Source organism: Dreissena polymorpha, chromosome 8 (genome assembly GCF_020536995.1).
Source record: "Dreissena polymorpha isolate Duluth1 chromosome 8, UMN_Dpol_1.0, whole genome shotgun sequence".
Classification (NCBI taxonomy): domain Eukaryota; kingdom Metazoa; phylum Mollusca; class Bivalvia; order Myida; family Dreissenidae; genus Dreissena; species Dreissena polymorpha.
The window spans coordinates 19,950,109-19,971,247 of NC_068362.1; the positions used below are offsets into that span (position 1 = coordinate 19,950,109).

General features: G+C 33.8%; 1 protein-coding gene across 4 annotated transcripts in view; it reads right to left on the reverse strand.

Moving 5' to 3' along the window:
* LOC127841237 (golgin subfamily A member 4-like) overlaps nt 1–21,139 on the reverse strand; it is a 108,141-nt gene that overhangs the window by 76,628 nt on the left and 10,374 nt on the right. For 3 of the 4 annotated variants that reach the window (XM_052369895.1, XM_052369894.1, XM_052369896.1), the window contains exons 2-4: nt 10,996–11,052; nt 10,137–10,219; nt 5,326–9,796 (exon numbers count right to left, since the gene is read on the reverse strand). In XM_052369895.1, coding sequence (XP_052225855.1) covers nt 5,326–9,796; nt 10,137–10,195 — 4,530 coding nt within the window. In that variant the 5' untranslated portion in view covers nt 10,196–10,219; nt 10,996–11,052. Of the gene's footprint in view, nt 1–5,325; nt 9,797–10,136; nt 10,220–10,995; nt 11,053–15,513; nt 15,648–17,422; nt 17,486–21,139 lie in introns of those variants that run through there. The other variant, XM_052369897.1, reaches the window with a different exon arrangement.

Genomic DNA, 21,139 nt, shown 5'->3' on the forward strand with positions numbered 1-21,139 from the left:
AAGCTCCCCGAGATACACATGCATGCAAAATATGAAGTTGCTGTGTTCAATATCAAAAAAGTTTTGATAAAACTTTAACAACGATTTAAGTTTAAGGAAAGATAAATACAATGATATTTGACCTTTGACCTTGAAGGATGACCTTGACCTTGACTTTTCATCACTCAAAATTAGCAGATCCATGAGATATACATGCATGGTAAATAATCAAGTTGGTATGTTCAATATTGCAAAAGTTATAAAACTTTAACCAAGGTTAAAGTTTTGGAGAGAATGACAGACATACTTAGTTTAAGAGAGAAGTTTTATTCTTGTGGAGGAAGAGCAACATTGAACAGGGAGGATCTGTGAAAAAACAGCTTGTAGGAATATCTAATAATTTTACAATAACACAATCACAAGATTTCACATATTGATCAAGTAATATGATAAAACTATCAATACTTTAAGCACAATTTGGAATGTTCTTTTGTTTTCTGAAAACCTAAGGATAGCATATAAAAAATAAATTACTTCATTATGAGGGTTTCATTTTTCCCTATATTTTGTTATACATAAGTCTATTATTATTAAAGTGAATTTGCATTACAATTTACAAAAAATACTATTTGAACTTTAAGGACCAAGATTCCAAAGACAATCACATACATCTCAAGGAAACTGTACAAAATGGGACTGCCCTTGCCTTGATAAATCAAAAGAACCCAATCAATATGATCATTATGACATTTCTCATTATAAATTGTAATTTATTAGCAAAATTTGTTTTGGTAACCAACAATTCACATAATCTACATTTAAGATGCACAGTGATCAATATTATATCAGCTTTTGAGCCCTGTTTGTATATATCATGAGTTTAATCTTAAATGGTGACATATATTTGTTTAATTATCAAATCAGTTTTATATGAAATTGATTCATTGAATTGAATGCCATCCCCAACAAAACAATCCAAAATATTTAATGGTGACAAACAAATATGAAAATATACAAAACAAACATTAAATGTCTAACATATTTTCAGTAGAATAGCTCTCGGCTTGTTCAAATTAACAAGTAAGAGACCACCAAAAATATGCATCTGTAATATTTTACATACAGGTTACATTACATACAGATCATGCGATCTGACATTTTCCTTAAACATAATACCTTATTATTATATTAAAAAGTGTAATTATTTCAAAAGTATAAACTTTATTGGGATCATTTAAAGATTATGCTAATTATAAGTATTTTGCCCTTGATCACACAAAGGTAAAGCATAGGCTTTTTGCAAAAAACACCTTTGCAACCACCATAGAAAAGTATATTGGAGTCTGTCAGGAGAAAAACAGGTTCCCATACTTTCCACAGAATAGACATGCTTAGAGATGCACAATTTCATGGATGTGGTAACTTTACCTTGAAAATGACCATTCCCCTGGTAAGCTTACACGACCTTTAAATAGGTTTGAACTTATCTTTGAAATTTTAATAATGCAGTGCTTTGATTATACAGGATGGCCTAAAAGGCCTAAAGTCGCTCACCTGAGATACAAAGGAAATGACCTGTTCTTTGCAGCCCAAGATATCATTAGAACATATATTCGTACCAAGTTTCACAAAGAGTCAACTATACATGAAACTTTTAGAGTGCTAAAGACTGTGTACAAGGTTTGACTTTAGCAATCTAAGGATAACTTCCCCGCCCACTGGCGGCCATGTTTTTCTACAGACTGGAACTATTTCTAACTCATTAAAGATATCATAAAAACAATCAAAAAATCTTCTGACCAAATTTCATGATGATTGGACAATAAATGTGACTTTTAAAGTGTTAACAAGTTTTAACTTTAGCCATAAAAGGAAAAATGCCCATGGCAGCCATGTTTTTCAATTACAAACTTGTCCAAGATAGCCTTGGGACAAATCTTCTGACCAAGTTTCATGATGATTTGACAATACATGTGGTCTCTAGAGCATTAATCAGGTTTTACTTACGCCATGTAAAGAACAAGAGCACCGCCTTGCGGGTGCAGACCGCTCATCTATTTTTCTTCTAAAAAGTGTAGGGACCTATCTCAATTTCAATCACAAAGGAGGGAGGGGTGGAGTGGAAAGGGGTGTATAGTGTGGGGGTGTGGTCATTTATTACATTATCTTTTTTTTTTTGGGGGGGGGGGGGGATTCTTGGGTGGGATGGTTGGACAGTATTTCAAAAATAAAATAATAAAAATAAATATTTGTGTTTTTTAACCATGTTTGAAAAAAACAAGAGATGTGTTTGTCAGAAACACAATGCCCCCTATTGCGCCGCTTTGATTTTGATTTTTTATTTACCTTTGATCTTGAAGGATGACCTTGACCTTGAACTTCCGCCACTCAAAAAGTGCAGCTTCATGAGAACGCCGCTTAAAAATATATTTTTGTTGACCTTTGACATTGAAGGATGACCTTGAAGAATGACCTTGACCTTGGAACTTCCTTAACTCAAAATGTGCAGCTTCATGAAAACGCCGCTTTGCAATTTTATATTATTTTTTGTTTGACCTTTGACCTTGAAGGATGACCTTGACCTTGAAGGATGACCTTGGCCTTGAACTTCCACCACTCAAAATGTGCAACTTCATGTTAACGCCGCTTTTAATTTTTAAATATTTTTTTTGACCTTTGACCTTGAAGGATGACCTTGACCTTGAACTTCCACCACTGAAAATGTGTAGCTTCATGATAACGCCGCTTTGAAATATTTTTTTTTACCTTTGACCTTGATAGATGACCTTGACCTTGAAGAATGACCTTGAACATCCACCACTCAATATGTGCAGCTTCATGAGAATGCTGCTTTGAATTATTTTTTTACCTTTGACCTTGACGGATGACCTTGACCTTGAAGGATGACCATGACCTTGAACTTCCACCACTCAAAATGCTCAGCTTCATGAGAATGCCACTTTGATTTTTTTTTTTTTTACCTTGAAGGATGACCTTGACCTTGAACTTCCACCACTCAAAATGTGCAGCTTCATGAGATACACATGCATGCCAAATATCAAGTTGCTATCTTCAATTTAAAAAAAGTTATGGCCAATGTTAAAGTTTTCGGACGGACAGACACCATATATTTGACATTTGACCTTGAAGTATGACCTTTACCTTCACCTTTCACCACTCAAAATGTTCAGCTCCATGAGATACACATGCATGCCAAATATCAAGTTGCTATCTTCAATATTGAAAAAGTTATGGCCAATGTTAAAGTTTTCGGACGGACAGACACCATAAATTTGACATTTGACCTTGAAGGATGACCATGACCTTAAACTTTCACCACTCAAAAGGTGCAGCTCCATGAGATACAAATGCATGCCAAATATCAAGTTGCTATCTTCAAAAGTGAAAAAGTTATGGCCAATGTTAAAGTTTTTTTCGGACAGACGAACAGACTGACTGACATACTGACGGACAGTACAACTGCTATATGCCACCCTATAGTGTGAGGGTGTGGTGGTCATTTATTATATGGTCTTTAATTTAAAAAAAAACAAACAAATGGGGGGGGATGGGGGGGGGATGGGGGGGGATTCGGGGGGGGGGGGACGTAGGGGATGGTTTGGGTGGAGTCTATTGTGGTATGTCAGGTAAGACTTGTTTTGTCAAAGTATCAATGGAATCTAATCATAAATAAAGAAGTTATGGCAATTTTAGCAAAATTTAATAATTTGATATTGAGTCAAGGTCATTCAAAGGTCAAGGTAAAATTCAACTTGCCAGGTATAGTACCCTTATGATAGCATAAAAGTATTTGAAGTTTAAAAGCAATAGCCTTGATAAAAAGTATAAAAAGGACACATAATTTTGTCAAAATGCAAGCCAGAGTTATCTTACTTTGCCTGCCCAGTCCCCTCATGATAGTAAGTAAGTGTACTAAGTTTGAATGCAATAGCATTGATACTTAACGCAAAACTTAACTGGACGCTGACGCCAAGATCTTGACAATATCTCTTTTTTTTTTTCAAAAAATAGATGAGCTAAAAATGCCCCCCCCCCCTGGGGGTCATGTTTTCAGCAGATAAAAACTATTTTCGATCTCATCCAAGATACCATTTGAACAAATGTTCTGACCAATTTTCATGAAGATTAAACAATAAATGTGACTTTTAGGGTGTTAACAAGTTTTTACTATTGCCATGTAATGAAAAATGCCAAGCTACCCTGGTGGCCATGTTTTTCAAACCTACCGGAACCATTTTAAATTTTGTCCAAGATATAATTAAGAAAATCCTTCTGACCAAGTTTCAAAAAAATCAGACAATAATTGTGGCCTCTAAATTATTAAAAAGGTTTTACTATAAGGAAAAATTCCCAATCCCCTGGTGGCCATGTTTTTCAAGCAACCAGAACCATTTTTAAACTCGTCCAAGATATTCTTGGCACAAATCTTCTGACCAAATTTCATGAAGATTGGACAATAAATGTGGCTCTAGAGTGTAAACAAGGCAAATGTTAAAGCACCACGATGCACATTCACGACAGACAAAAGGTGATCACAAAAAGTTCACCATGAGCACATTGTGCTCAGGTGAGCTAAAAAAATACACTTACATTGGTGTTTTTGCAAAATAATGCAGTTTGTACATCAAATATGTATCCTGCACACAAGTACACATAGATAAGGCATGTTTTCAAATGTGAGAAGTGTAAAATTGCATGAATGAGAAATAAAATGACACACAAACAACAGATCATTGAAAATCCTTACAAAATTGAGTGTATTATCTTAATTTTGAGTGTATTATCTTAATTTTCAATAAGATGACTTTGAAGCTTCTATTTTTGCAGAACAACACAATCTAGTAACAAAATATGGGCAAATCAACAATAAACAAGAGATTGCCAAGCAATATGGTCTCCTACCCATGAAACTCCACCATTTTCAGATTTTTTTAATTATATATATATATATATATATGTTGCCATAGCAAGCACAATTATTGACATCGGAACAAAATGAAATGAAGCCCATAATGTCCATAGTGCCATCTGTCCATATTTCAAATTTCATTAAAAAAATATGAAGAACTTCAAAGGTTATCGCAGGATCCAGAAAAGTGAGACAGACTGACTGACAGACTCACGGACAAACAGAGCGAAAACCATAAGTCCCCTCCCGTTTCACCGGTAGGGGACAATAACAGAATTGTACACTCCAAAGCTAAAACAGCTTTCAATAATTCTTCTACAATATGATTAAAAACGCATATAACTTGGTAAAACACAGCAAACAAAACAGTAACATTTTTTAACCTGTAAAACAAATATAACAAGCGTGTGCATCACCTGGTCCTTGCCTCTTTCGGTGTCCTGACTGTCACTCTGATCTTTCTCCCCACCAGGTAAATCCACCTCACCCCAAGAAACCAAACCCTTTCCAGACTTGCCGACAGATTCAACATTTAGTTTGTTTTCATTATCAACACAAGCAATATCTGAGGAACTTGTGTCACCTAAGTAACCATCATCAGTCTTGGCAGTGTCGGAAGCTCTTACCACATTAGTACAATCTTGTTTGCATTCATCATCAGAGAAAATTTCCCAATCACTTTCAGTCATGCAAGCATTTACAATGGAAGCTTTGGATGCAAAAGTATGGTTGCTTCCATGTATCATTTTCTGCTCAAGAGCTAAATACAGATCATTTAGTTTACATAATGACTTTGATAAACTTTCCAAAGAATTATTGACTGAATATCTGGATTCATCATTTTCATCTTGTAATTCATAATATTCATTGTCAACGTCATTCTTAATGCATAGCTGTAGATGATTAAATGTTTCTGATACAAGTGCTTGTATTAACTCAAGTTCCTTTAAGTCTTCATCTGTTATCTTTTCATTCTTTGCTTGTTTGTTATTAATGTGCACAAGAAAAGACCTGACCAAAGAATTCAGATAATCTTCAGCTCTATGCTTTACATCAGATGATACGTCTGCATCTGAATTCAGTATGGATTTCTTCACTTTCATGTTGATTTCTTCTTGACCAACTGTATTTTTATCTGATACATGACCCTCTTTAGTAACTTCCCTATAAATTGGATCTTCTTTGAACAACACATTGCTATCCTTTTCCAAATCATCAGGATCCTCAATAAAATGGCTTGATGTGTTTTGAACTCTTGATGTAAACTTCTCATAGGACCTTTTTGCCAAAGCATCCAACCTGCCCTTTCTTTTGCAACGTTCTAGCCACTTTTTTGATAACTTTTTAGCTGCCTGAAGTTCGCTCTCAGTCTCAACTTCATGAGAACTATCTGGAAAAGTATGGCCACTATCTGTGCTTACAAGTTTTGAAGTCATGCTCTCCTCATCGCCATTTAATTCCTTTTCAAATTCAGCTTTCATCAATAGTTCTTCTGGAGATGAAAAACTACATGCTCCTAATACAAGGCTTGATGTCTGACTATCTGACAAAGCTTTATGATCAATTTTCCTAAGATTTGAAGATGTTGAATGCAAGTTTGTATCTATTCCACTATCCACCCCTTGTAAAAGGTTAGATGGAGAAGTGAAACTAAAAGTCCCTAGACCTGGACCATTCTCTTCGTTTATTTGTCTGTTTTTAATTTTTTCAAACAGTCTTGAGGGTGAAGTGTATGTAAATGACTGTACATGTTCCAATTGTGTTGCTGAATTTGCAATATGTTTTGTATCGGCTAAAATGTTCCCTTCACTCAAATACTTTTCATCTAATGTTTTCACTTGTTTTATATTATTATAAGGACTTGTTTGGTTGTCAATTATGTAATTTGTTGATTTTTGAGCATATGCAGTTTTATCTGAGACATGACCATGTTTAGAAACTACACTATTTATGTGATCTCCTTCTGTTGACAGATTGCCACTTTTTTCCAAATCATCAGCATTCTCTATATAATCTTTTGAGGTGTTTTTAACTCTTGATGTAAACTTCTCGTCAGAGATTTTTGCCATAGCATCCAACACGCCCTCAACTTCATGAGAACTACCTGGAAAAGCTTGACCACTTTCTGAGTTTACAAGTTTTGAAGGCATGCTTTCCTCATCTTCATCTAATGTCTTTTCAAATTCAGCTTTCATCAATAGTTCTTCTGGAGATGCAAAACTACATGCTCCTAGTACAAGGCTTGATGTCTGACTATCTGACAATGCTTTATTATCAATTTTCCTCAGCAGATTTGATGATCTTGAAAACAAGTTTGTATCGATTGCACTATCCAGGCCTTGTAAACGTTTAGAGGGAGAAGTGCAACTAAAGGCCCCAAGACCAGGACCATTCTCTTCATTTATTTGTCTGTTTCTATTTTCCTCAAACAGTTTTGAGGGTGATCTATATGTCAATGACTTTATATGGTCCAACTGTGTAACTGATTTTGCAGCATCCTGTGCATTTCCTGAAATTTTCTCGTCATTTAAAGCATGTTCATGTAATTTTTTAACAGGTTTGATATTATGATGATGATTTTGTTGGTCTTCTATTAAACTTTTTGTTGGTTCTTGAGCATCTGTATATTTATATGAAAAATGATCCTGTCCAGTAACTTCCCTTTTCATGTCATCTTCTTTTATAGACAGATTTCCACTCTTTTCAAAATCAACAGCATTCTCAATAAACAGATTATTTAGTTCACATAATGACTTTGATAAACTTTCCACATAATTATTGACGGAATATCTGGATTCATCACTTTCATCTTGTAATGCATAAAATTCATTGTCAATGTCATTCTCAATGCATTGTTGTAAATGATTGAATCTTTCTGATGCAAGTGCTTGGATTAGCTTAAGTTCCTTTAAGTCTTCATCTGTTATCTTTTCATTCTTCGCTTGTTTGTTTTTCATGTGCACAAGAAAAGACCTGACCAAAGAATTCAAATAATCTTCAGCTTTATGCTTAACATCAGCTGTTACTTCTGCATCTGAATTCAGTTTGGAATTCTTTACTATAATATCGACTTCTTCTTGAGAAACTGTATTTTTATTTGATACATGACCCTGTTTAGTAACTTCCCTTTTCATGTGATCTTCTTTTGTTAACAGGTTGTCACTCTTTCCCAAATCATCAGCATCATCGATAAAATGGCTTGATGTGTTTTGAACTCCTGACGTAAATTTCTCATCGGAACTTTTTGCAAAAGTGTTGAACCTGTCCTTTCTTTCGCAACCTTCCAGCCACTTTTTTGATAATTTTTTTGCTGCACAAAGTTCACTTTCAGTTTGAACTTCATCAGCACTACCTGAAATTTCTTGACCACTTTCTGAGCTTACAAATCTTGAAGGCATGCTTTCCTCATTTTTATCTAATTCTTTTTCAAATTCTGCTTTCATAAGCAGTTCCGCTGGAGATGCAGAACTACATGCTCCTAGTGCAAGGCTGGATGCTTTACTTTCTGACAATGCTCTATGATCCATTTTCCTAAGGAGATTTGAGGAGGTTGAATACAAATTTGCATCAATTTCAATATTCACACCTTGTAAGATTTTAGATGGGGAAGTGAAACTAAAAGCCCCAAGACCAGGACCATTCTCTTCATTTATTTGTCTGTTTCTAATTTTCTCAAACGGTTTTGAAGGTGAAGTATATGTCAATGACTTTACATGTTCCAACTGTGTTCCTGATTTATCAGCATGCTTTGTATTGCCTGAAATTTTCCCTTCATTCAAATCTTTCTCATGTAATAATTGAACTGGTTTAACATTATGATGAAGGTTAGTTTGGTCTTCTTTTAGGCAATTTTTTGGTTCAAGACAGTCATCGCTCAACGACATTCCATTTCTAGCTTTTCTCTTAGATTTAGCACTTCTCTTTTTATGCAACATATTCTGTGGTATAGTGTCAAGGTCTTCATTGCTGGGCATTTTGATATTGGACTCAAATGGATATGGAAATTCATCTTCGCTTGATGAACCTGTGTCTTCAAACTCAAACGTTTGTGCCTTGCTCGTACTTGGACAATGTATTGGAAGTTCTGTAGAGCTTTTTTTCTGAACATTTGATGATTGGGACTCAGGATTTGACATTCCACTTTTTAAAACTAATTCTGTCATATTTTTCTGCTTCTTGCGAAGTAAATCTGTAGGTGACAGCACTTTAGGCATACTGTCTTTTCTCCCTAAGCTATTATCCTTTTGAACAAGTTTAAACTTGCTGTCAATCTTCAGGTTTGGACTCGAAGATTTCCAATTATGTTCCATATCAGATCTGGTGCTAGAAACATTTACGCTTTTGGAAGGGTCTTGAATCTGTGACATATTTGTAAGAGAAACAGTATTTGGTCCCATTTCTGACTTTAAATGACTTTCTATTGGAATTTGTATTTTACTTTCTGGGTCAGACAATCTCTCAAAAATCAATACTTTTTCATTGAAATGAACACTGGATGATATTTTACTTGGTGACAGTGATTCTTTATGTAGAATGCCTGGCACTGACTGATTGCTTTGTGAAACTTTATTTTCAGTAACAAATACAGTGCTTGGAGTATTTTTATCAGAATTCGATTTAATAAGATATGATGTTATGTTTTCATCAATATGACTTGCTTTTTCTGCCCTGTTGACCTCATCTTTCTGCACATCAAATCTGTTGCTTAATTTAGACTCTTCATTACCAAGAGTATCATCGCAAGCAGGGAGCATCACATCATTAAGTTTAATTTCAGATTGAACAACTGTATCTTTGACTGGTTGTTGTGTTACTTCAATGTTACTACTATTAGGGGAGGTGGAAGCCTGGGTACCAGGGAGTTGAGAAATGCAGTGAATACTGGAGCTATGGGAATTCACAGATCTATCTTGATGTATGTCACAGTCTAAACATGGTTTATAATTGTATGACAAGCAAAATAGATCTTTAGAATAGTTGTATGACCATTTTTGGTCACAAATATAAACAAATGCACATCAAGACATTAAAACAAATATGTCAATTTTTATCAGTTAAGATTTTAAAAAAACTTCACAAAAAGGCTGAACACATGTGTATCTTAAAAAAAAAATTATGTTAGTTCATAGAAATAAAACATTGAAACATACTCGCTCCAAAATTGTATGTATACGTACATTCATTAAGGATGTGCATACATAGTACAGAAAGTAATTTCTATACACACCCTAGGGCGACTGGTGAAGTCTCCAGTGCCTCCGTACTGTTGTTGATCTCGTTTTCCATTCTGTGCTGGAGAATGTCTTAAATCTGTTGAAATAAAACATTTGAGCCTCACTCTGGAAAAAACGGTATGTAAAGTGTCGTTCCAGATTAGCTTGTGCAGTCTGCATTTACCCCATTGTCCCAGAGCTAGTCCCATTTATAAATGACCACATTTGACCTCAACCTTTGTAGTTTAGTACTGTTTTACATCATGATATTCTTATAGAATGCAAATAAAAATTAACATAGGATCCAAATAACTTGGCTATCTACCCTTGTATTTATGCAAATATACATTATCATAGATGTTAAAACAAAACAATTGTATTTTTTTGAAGTTCACTAAAAAAACAAACAATTTTCCATACATTTGGGCGAAATATAGGTTTTCTGTAAAATGTAATTTAATTTATTCAGTATAATATAATAATTTAATATCATTAATCTTTTGGACCTTTATCTTATGCAATCTTATATAGCAATGCAGTTGCATACAAAACAATTTGAGCTTTGTGAAATTTATTACAAGTAAATTGTTATATTTCTTTGAAAAAAGTGTTTCTTAACAAAAGTAATCATATTCCATAAATGCGGATACTGCAGTAAATAGAATGCCACAGAGTGTTTCTTAATAATCTATATGCATAAAGGACAACAAAGTTAACCCTTTCCAACTCAGAAGCAAAGCGAAAATGGCTATATGCAAACAGCATTGGTAAAACATGGGAATTTTTATGTAAATATTACACAAACAGATAACTTACGTTCAGTACTCGATGTTTAAAAAGACAAACTATATGTTTTGAAAGCACTCAATTTACCTGATAACAGTTTTTTTGGCGGAGAGCTCATTCTATGCATGACACTGGGATCATCCCCTGAAAATAGACACCAACCAAGCAGTGTATTACACATGTGATGTATGCTTAGATAAAGTGAGAATAACTTTAAGACCTTAAATATTTACAAAGCACAGCTGAGCTACCATAAAACATGCAAACAAGATTGCTATGATGGCCCTTATGTGCTCACCAGAGGACCGGTGGAAAAACAATTGTCAAAAATGGCTTCGTTTTTTACTTTACATGACTCAGTTTTATACTTTGTCTTGATATTCATAAGATAATCATTTAATGTAATTGGGTCAAAAATGACACAATGTTGAGCATTTATAGGGCCTATATATTGTCTTAGCACTATTAGCAATATGCTGCAATACATTCTTGCAGACTTAGCCTTAATTGTATAGTTAAGGAAACTGTTGGAGATATATTCAGTTGGGTAAGAGCAAATTTGCAACAGTGTCAAAACAGTTTTGGAAGCATTGGTACACTGAAACGCTGCTGAGGCACTGCCATGATACTGCTGGATAGCATTTGAGAAAATATGGACACTGCAGAGTTGTTGTCAAGATTCCATTGCAACAATGTCCATCATAAATGGATTTTGTTTATTTGAAAAAAAAACAAAAATAATATATATATAAAATAAAATAAATAAACACCAAATTGTTTATTGCTAGCAAATCTTTTAAAAGGATATATTTTGTGAATAAAAGATCCCATATAAAAATCAAGGCTTTAACATTATATGAAGCTTTTGAGCTTGTCTAACAAACTTGATATGTACGCTTCCTTATATCTGTTCGATATACCCCGGTACCTTGCAGATATGCACATGTTTTTCAAAATATACAAAATATACATCAGACATTAAAAATAATTACATGCCTTGCATGGCCAGACAAATTAGACAGACCTATAAAATTTAATGATGGAACACCTGAGCTGGTGAGCAATTTCAAGTTTCACAGAAAATTTAGTATACTGCAGAACTGCCAAAAATATGCTTTTTTCAAGACAAGACCACCAGTGACTACTGAATGGCATTATGGGTAACTTGCCAATTATAAGGAAGCAAAACAAACTATAGTTTTATGACATTATGGATATATATCTGTGTGTGTTTTTTGGCTGTCCAGTTTGATCGGTTTTCTTTTTTCTGTGCATTTTCAAGAAATTGAAATGATATAACTAGAAGGAAGAGCACATAAAAAAAAAAATTCAACCACACTTATCATAATGATAATATCATAGGTATTAAACTTAATATTTGTTAAATACATTTAAGCTGTTTTTGATGCCTTTTGGTGTCTCAAAAGTTTGTAACTACTAGTACATTTTGATATCAACTAGTATGTTTTATTCAATCTGATTAATTTTTACTGAAAATGAAGACTTCATTGTTGATCGTGAGACTCATGTTAATGTACCTCAAAACATTGACTGGTATTAACACCTACTAACCTGATATAATTTTTTTATCAGGCACCTATCTATCTGGTTGATATCAACAGAGAGGTATGCTATAGTGTGTTTCTATCATACAGTTTTTTCCTTATCAGTGACTGAGGGCCATATTTTGGTGAACTTACTAAAACATGATTGACTCTTCAATATAAGTATAACTCCCTGTGTAACTATGATCGGATTATTTGGTCCTATCCATAAATTTATGTGGGACAGTATAGGTGTTTTACTATATGAGCCGTGCTTTGTGAAAAGGGGGTGTAATGCATGTGCATAAAGTGTCATCCCAGTAGTCATCACAGGCTTATCAGGGACAACACTTTCCACTTTGAGAATATTTTTTATTTAAAGAAAGTCTCTTCTTAGCAAAAAATCCAGTTTAGGTGGAAAGTGTCTTCTGCCAACTGCACAGGCTAATCTGGGACGACACTTTATGCATATGCATTAAACCCCCTTTTCACAGAGCATGGCTCATATATCTTGTCCTGTAATAGCATTCTCTGTGGCATTATCTACCACATTTCAATGTGATGTGTAAATCTTTTTGGTGTACACCATACCACCATAATCTAGTTAACACTCAACCATATTTTTCTGAGCCAAAGATATCATTCTGTTTTACACTCAGCAACATATAATGTGATAAATAATGTCTGTAGAAGCTGTACTATGCGCATATTTAATCAGTGACATAGTAGTATGACCTTGATCTTTAAGCAGTGGATACAAGGGTTGCATTTAAAATGTCACAACCACAACATTACAATTACGTGCACTTTTTAAGAATTATCTCATAAATGATGAAGATACAGTTTGACATTAGATAAGACAGACAGAGCAATGTTTACATCTCTAGGACTTTCATACAATTCTCAATTCCTCCTACTTTATTGAGGCAGAAAAGTATCAGGATATTGTGTTAATGTGCATTAAAGGGGCCTTTTCACAGATTTTGGCATGTATTGAAGTTTTTCATTAAATGCTTTATATTGATAAATGTAAACAGCGGATATAAACAATTCAAGAAAAGAAACAAGAATAAAATTAAAGGAAAAAAAAAGTAACCCTCAACTGGGCTCAAACCACTGTCCCCTGGAGTAAAAGTCTATGGCTTAGATGACTGGGCCATCTGTGCTCATACAATGAGTGATGTATTTTATACTTTATAGCAATCCTCATAGTATCACAAAATATAGCAAATACAATAGAACTCTCCAAATTATTCAATCGTTTCGCATTGCAATGCTTTATAATTTTCAGGTTTTTAAATCGTCAAAAGATGCATATAATGGATATTTTAGAGCATGGTAAATGCTCAGTATTACTGTTTTCGCACAAATATCATAACTTAAACTACAACAAAATTTGCAAATCTGAAACAATTTTTTTTTTATTGTCAATTTACCAAAACGCGTCAATGTGCACAAAGATATTAGCCACGCTCTGGCAAAATGAGACTATAGATGCATGTGCATAAAGTGTCGTCCCAGGTTAGCCTGTGTAGTCTTCACAAGCTAATCAGGGATGATACTTTCCGTCTAGACTGCTGGAGGATTTTCTTTTGGAAGTGACTTCTTTTAAACCAAAAATACCATAGAAGCAAAAAGTTTCTTTATGCATTGAGCCCTTTCATACCTAAGTGAGGCTGATATAATAAAATTATGTCTGTTTCTGGAACATTAAAAGTTATAATTGCATCCATCAAACATCTTAAGGCACTTTCCCAATCTTAAACTTCAATTTACAATTCTCATTAAATCAACCCAATGTAGCAGCTGTACTATGATTAAATGAAAAATCGACAGCATTTACCATTTAGACCGACATTGAGAATGAAGTAACCCTAAATTTCATTTTCATAGAAAGAAACAGAAAGATGCTGAATCTGTAAATTAATATTAGCCATGTTTTGAAATAAACGCATTATTTTTGAACAACAATAAATAAGCATTCAAAATGACTATTAACTACAAATTTGAAATCATTTTAAAGTTTGATGCAAACAAACCAACAAAGAAACAAACAAACAGACAGGGCAAAAACAATATGTCCCCCAGTATAGACTAGGGGACATAAAAAATTAGTATAAACAAGCAAATTCGTTGAATTAATATCCCCCACCAATATGCTTCTGGACACAAAAGTGTTATATTTGACAAAGGGCCACAACTCCGTTATTAACAGATGGTGTACAATGACATTTGGCGTGCATCATCCTCTTAATTATCCATATATATACTCATGATGATACCAAGTTTCAATGAAATCCGCCAAAGCACTTCCAAGATAATGGCTCCGGACGGACAGACCGAAAGACGGACGGACAACACCAAAACAATATCCCTCCACCTATGGCGGGGGATAATTAGTATTTTATTGGTTATTAATATGGCCCATCTGAAAAAGTGTAATTACATTTTGCTGGTTAAGAATTAAATTATTGCTGTCAATGAATGCCTAAGTCATTAGATCTTTCCATGTCTGCACGTCTGCAAAAATTATATACCTGCAGAAATGATCACTGTTTAACCATGTTTCAAATATTTTTGAAATATGATGGTTGAAGTTTGAATAACATGAATGTCCAAAGAATGCTCAGGCTCTGGTCCGATCATGATATAAACATGTTTGAAACATGATCAATCACGTTTGTAAAATTGACAACATAATCAAAACATGTTTGAACATGGTCATAAGTTCATTTTACATCATGATTTGGTTACAATGCAAACATGAAGCACTACATGTACAATTTAATTGACTTTATTTTAACAAGTTATGCAACTACTGGTACTGTATGGTCATGTTCTGATCATGATTTGCTTTGTAAGGAAACAATAATGATCATCATCATTATATTAAAATCACAGCTAAGTCAGATTTAACCATGGTCAGAAACTGCTTCTGAAATAACTATGTTCTGACTGTGATCTGGTTTTGTTCTGTACATATGATGACCATGTTTGTCCCTACTATTGGAAAAAATAAAAAATCTTAACAAATGTAGTCCGAATTTAGAAATCTTTTAACCAGTGTTGTCGATTAGTTCCTCTTGTCTGGGTGGAAGGTCAATGAGTTGGCTAAGACTTTTTGCTGGCCTGATGGTGGAAAAAGTTTCTCGGAAAAGATCCACGTAGCTTGACCGTCTGTGGTTTATTGGGACACTGAAACATACAAATGTTATGGTCATGATAATTTTGAGTAACAGGGGCGGACAATCAAGGTTTTTATAACACAAGTGTGTAAATGCTCTATTTTTTTAGAACAGTCACAAGTGACATACAAACAATTTTATTTGTATGTATTATGCATTCTTCACATAGGCATATTAAGTATTAAATTTGGTCATATACGTTTGGTGTTTAGAAAATATGCAAACCAGTGAATAATGATTTAAACAAGATGACCTGAAAGGCCAAAAAGTCACTCACCTGAGATACAAATGAACTGACCAGTTCTGTGCAGCCCAATATATCATTCGAACAAATGTTCTGAGCAAATTTCATGAAGACTGAACTATAAATGTAACTTTTAGTTTGTTAACAAGTTTTTACTAAAGCCATATAAGGATCGATTCCCTGCCCCCTGTTGGCTATGTTTTTCAACCAACTGGAACCATTTTCCAACTCCTTCACGATAGCATTGGGACAAATCTTGTGACTAAGTTTCATGAAGATTGGACAATAAATGTGGCCACTAGATAGTTAACAATGTTTTACTATAGCCATATAAGGAAAAATGCCTACCCTCGGCTGCCATGTTTTTTGACCAACCAAAACAATTTTCAATCTCTTCAAAGATGGCATTAGGACAAATCTTCAGGCCAAGTTTCATGAAGATTGGACAATAAATATGGCCTCTAGAGTGTTAACAAGGTTTTACTATAGCCATATTAGGGAAAATGCCCTGTCCCCTTTCAGCCATGCTTTTCAAGCAAACTGAACCAATTTCAAACTTGTCCAAGACCATTGGGACAAATCTTCTAACCAAACTTTCATGAAGATCGGAAAATTAATGTGGCCTATTGAGTATTAACAAGGCAAAATGTTGACGCCGTACATTATGCACCACGGACGACGAATAATGGACAAAAGGAGATCACAAAAGCTAACCATGAGCATATTGTGCTCAGTTGAGCTAAAAACTATTGAGTTTCTGGTTATCATGGTTTGCATGAAATGGAAACGTAAAAGGCCACGTATATTTTTTAATGGAACAGGATTTGAAAAGGATTTTTGCAAGATTATAATTTGGAAAAAAAACATAAGAAAAACATTAGCATCGTCACATAAAGTAAATTATAACATGTCAAATTTGTTGAATTTTCGTGTTCTATTGAGCTGTTTTAAAACAGTGCAAATGAAGTCAATGAACCTGAACTGATTATATCTAAAATCTATGTGTGATATTTGATAGCACAAATATGTGATTAACTATCAATACAGTATAGTTTACATGCTCTTGTTTTGTATGATAACTCATTCTGTATATTTTATAACATTAAAATACAGTGTTATATGAAACAATTTTCTGCTTAGAGACAAGAATTTAAATGGCTGACAAGAAAATGGACATGTAGGATAACCTTTAAAGGCGCAGCTTATGTGGATTTTTTCTTTGGTTTATAAGTGGCATTTAATTAACAAAATTGTAAATAAACACAATCAATTGAATACATGGTAGATGCAGAGTTGAAGAGATTTATATGGTTTTGGCATACACAGAAAATAAATATCTCCCTATTTTCTTTTTTATAAGCCTAACCAAATAAACATTCTCCATCTAAACACCATCTGTGTATTCTATATATATTTACCAAAAAAACTCTTACCTTCTTTGAGCATGTTATGCAAATGGTCCATATTAGTCACTAAATATACTCATTCGTGAACACTATAATTATAAATCAATATTAAATTCACTATTATTATTTACTTACCTATGAAAACTTGCCAAAATACACTGGAAAGTAAGTCTGCATTCCACAATATGGTCAATATTTACCTTCTGAATACATCCGGTCAATGGAAAAATGACTGTAAGAATGGGGCAGATAATCAAATCTAATCATTGGCTTTCAATTACTAATTGATAAAGGAAATTCAAGTATGTGATGATGAAGGCAAAAGAACAGGTGGGTATTATTAATTATTAATTGTTCTGTGGACGTAAGGTGTAATTAAATTGAGTTAAGGAGTAATTGTATTGATTAAAGATGACTTTCCATCTATTTCATGCTAAGGTTGTATGTGCATTTATTTACCAAAAAAAATTAGTAAATGAAGAAAAACAGGAAACAAAAGAAAAGTGTATACCAAAATAATGAATTAATGATAGTCTCAAATAAAGTTATCACTACAATTATAAAAGCATTATCTTATTGTATTGCCATGAAAAATCTGTATCTATAGTTATATATACCTTCTGAAAAAACATTCCATTTTAAACATCTTTTATTTGGAGAACTTAACTGCCAGCCTTCATGATATAAAAAATATTGTCCATGCTGTCACAAAGGTATGGCACTCCTGATTATAAATCCACATAAACATTGTTTTTAAACCATGTTTTTTTAACATGTTACATTTCTGAAAATGTATTATAAACAAATACTGTTAATTTCTGCAAACAAATACATTAAGTACAATCCTAACTTGTCCAAGCAATAAACAACCTAAGATCTTTCTTTCTATACCTGTCCTAATAAATATGCATGTTTATAGTATATAAGTAAACATAAATCTTATGGTTATTGACCCTTTTGTTTGATGTTGACAATTCAAATTATATAGGCTCTTCAAATATGCCATGAATTTAACAATTAAGACTGCATACCATTGTTTTATAAAAAAATCTTTGAAATATTACAACCCACTTTAAAACTCTAATAAAACCATATGGAGTATGCACAAACACAACAAGAGCTGTCACCATAGTATGACACAAGCCCCCTATAAACGCTTTGATAGAAGTTATGAGCATTATACCATGCTAAATCCTCGAAAAGCACTAAGTGACCCCGTGACCTAGTTTTTGACCCGGCATGACCCATATTCGAACTTGACCTAGATATTTCTAGATACAACTTCTGACCAAGTTTGGTAAAGATCGGATGAAAAGTATTTGAAATAGAGAGCGGACACAAAAAGTGTGACAGACAGACAGACAGACAGACAGACAGACAGACAGACAGACAGACAGACAGACTGACAGACGGACAGTGCGAAAACTATATACCCCCTTTTCTTCGAAAGGGGGCATAAAAAATATGCAAATTATTAAAACCTTCAGTTGCATATTCAGGTATCCTGAACAGTAAAATTTGAAGACACTAAAATTCAATATTTAGTAACAAGTGGCCTATATTGCACTGTAGAATTTTAATCTAGATTATCAGAGTCAGTGTTAATCTGTGCTGATCTCCAATATCACCTCAGTACATTCTTCCATAAGGATTCTACTGACTTCTTGAGGACAGATTCAATGTCTGCATTAACATAAGCATAATGTTACAATTTAAAACTTCAGATAATGATAAGTATTAAATTGAGAATATTTTCCAAATAATGTGTTTTATTCTATTGTGTACTTTTATAACGTTTAAAATCTTAACAACAATATATACGAGGTCTTAACTATATTTTCAAAAGGAATAATTGCCTTCTGAATTAAAATTTTACTTAAAGAGAATAATTAATTATGTTAAGATTGAAAACTTATATATCAGAAAATAATTAATATTTTAATAAATGAATAACTGATGATTCAAAAATGCATTACATTATAACAACTTTCTTAAAAATAGAAGTCTACCTAACAAAATTATATCTATGTATGAATATTGAGGGCTTTGCTCTAAACAAACCGAACCCAATCAACTGACAAAAAGACTCACAGACAGACAGACAGAGAGACTGACTAGCTGAATCCAGCATATCCTCAGGTATGAACATAAGCATTTTTGGAGAAAACTAAAATTGTTGAACTGAAGTCACAACGTTAGTTTCTACCCCTGAGCACCCTGGAAGAACATTTCTGTGCCACGTGCATAAAAATATCCACTTCAAAGTAATATCCAGGCTCATTTTTAGATGGTCGCTTTAGCGACCGTCTAATGTGCTTGATGTAAAATTCAGGTCGATACGGCCTGGGTATGATTAGCCCAATTCCCGCTTACACTACGCGCGAAGAAAGAGTTGTATAATTTATGCAAGAGGTTTGAGTTCTCCAATTATGTTTATTCACAAATGGAAACATTATATTAATATCGTGTTAAATGCAATAGTTTCGAATGGTGTTTTATAGAAAAGAATAAAAAAAACAATGATCGTATTGCACGTGTCGCGGAGGAGATTGTTTATGAATGATTAAAATAGTCCACTTTCTGCTGCGTCTGCGTGACGTAGTATTTTCGCTCATCTCATTCATAAATCTGAGGCTGGCGATAAACAAAGGGGAGTCCGGGTGAGAATTACGCACTAGTATAAGGTTACGCTTGTTTATATTCACAGGTCTCAATTAATAACACGTTGACCACGAGTTCAACAATTATTACCGGGATACGATAGACAACATAAAAATGATTCATTATCGCTGAAACTGTTAAAAAACATTTAAATATAACAAGAATATTCTCTAAAAAATGTAGTATTGCTGTTTTGAAATAAGGTTTGGAATTTTGGTTTCTAAATAACTTAATTAAAAACAAAAGTTTAATTATAGTGTTTTTTACTTTTAGTCGCATATTTACCGCATTATAATGTGTGTTATAATAGGCAAACCATACATTAGTAAAATTCAATCTGCCTTCGCACATAGAAGGAATGGGTCAATTAGGTGCTGCGTTTCCTTTGCTTACTTCAGTTAGAGGTCAATTCTTTACGTAAAAGCAATCACAAGGCCCCGGCTTCAGAGGAATTGCGGAGCGTTCTTACATAATTAAAGTCGTAGTCGCATGGTATTTGCGTTTAGCGTCCTATTTGGTCACGTGGTTCTTTTTCGCGAAAGCGTTCTTGGTTCTCAACACATAGCGGCGATCTTTTGTATTTACGGGTGCTAGCAACGCAATAGTAGAAGCTTAGTAGAAGGGTTAGCTTGTTTATATTCACAGTTCTCAATACATTGACAGTTGGATATGAGTTCATCAATTACTCAGGCATACTATAGGCAACCTCGAAAATGCTTTATAATCGCTAAAACCGAAAACAACTAAATATATTATATGAAATATATTTATAACAATACATGTCTTCTAAAAATGTAGTCGGCGTATACGCCGACTTTGAAATAAAGTTAGCAATTTACTTTTCTAAATAATTGAATACAATTAAACAAAAGTTAAACTATTGTGTTGTGTTTTTCACTTGTAAGCTGCATATTCACCGCATGAAATGTGTGTTAGCATTGTCAAACCACACATTAGTGTGAGTAAATAACAAATATACTACGGGAGAGCACTTCATATGTGTCCTCATATGCCTTGTTATGAGTATCTTTCTTCATTATCGAAATATATCGTATGTTTATATTTGATTTAAACGCAGTTTTCTTTCGTCACATTTAAATCACACGTCAATAGCGCCGTCATGCGAAAATGGGTCTTATGCGTTTCGGCAAGCGTTTGTTAAACCCAACATGTGCTCTTGCGCAGTCAGGC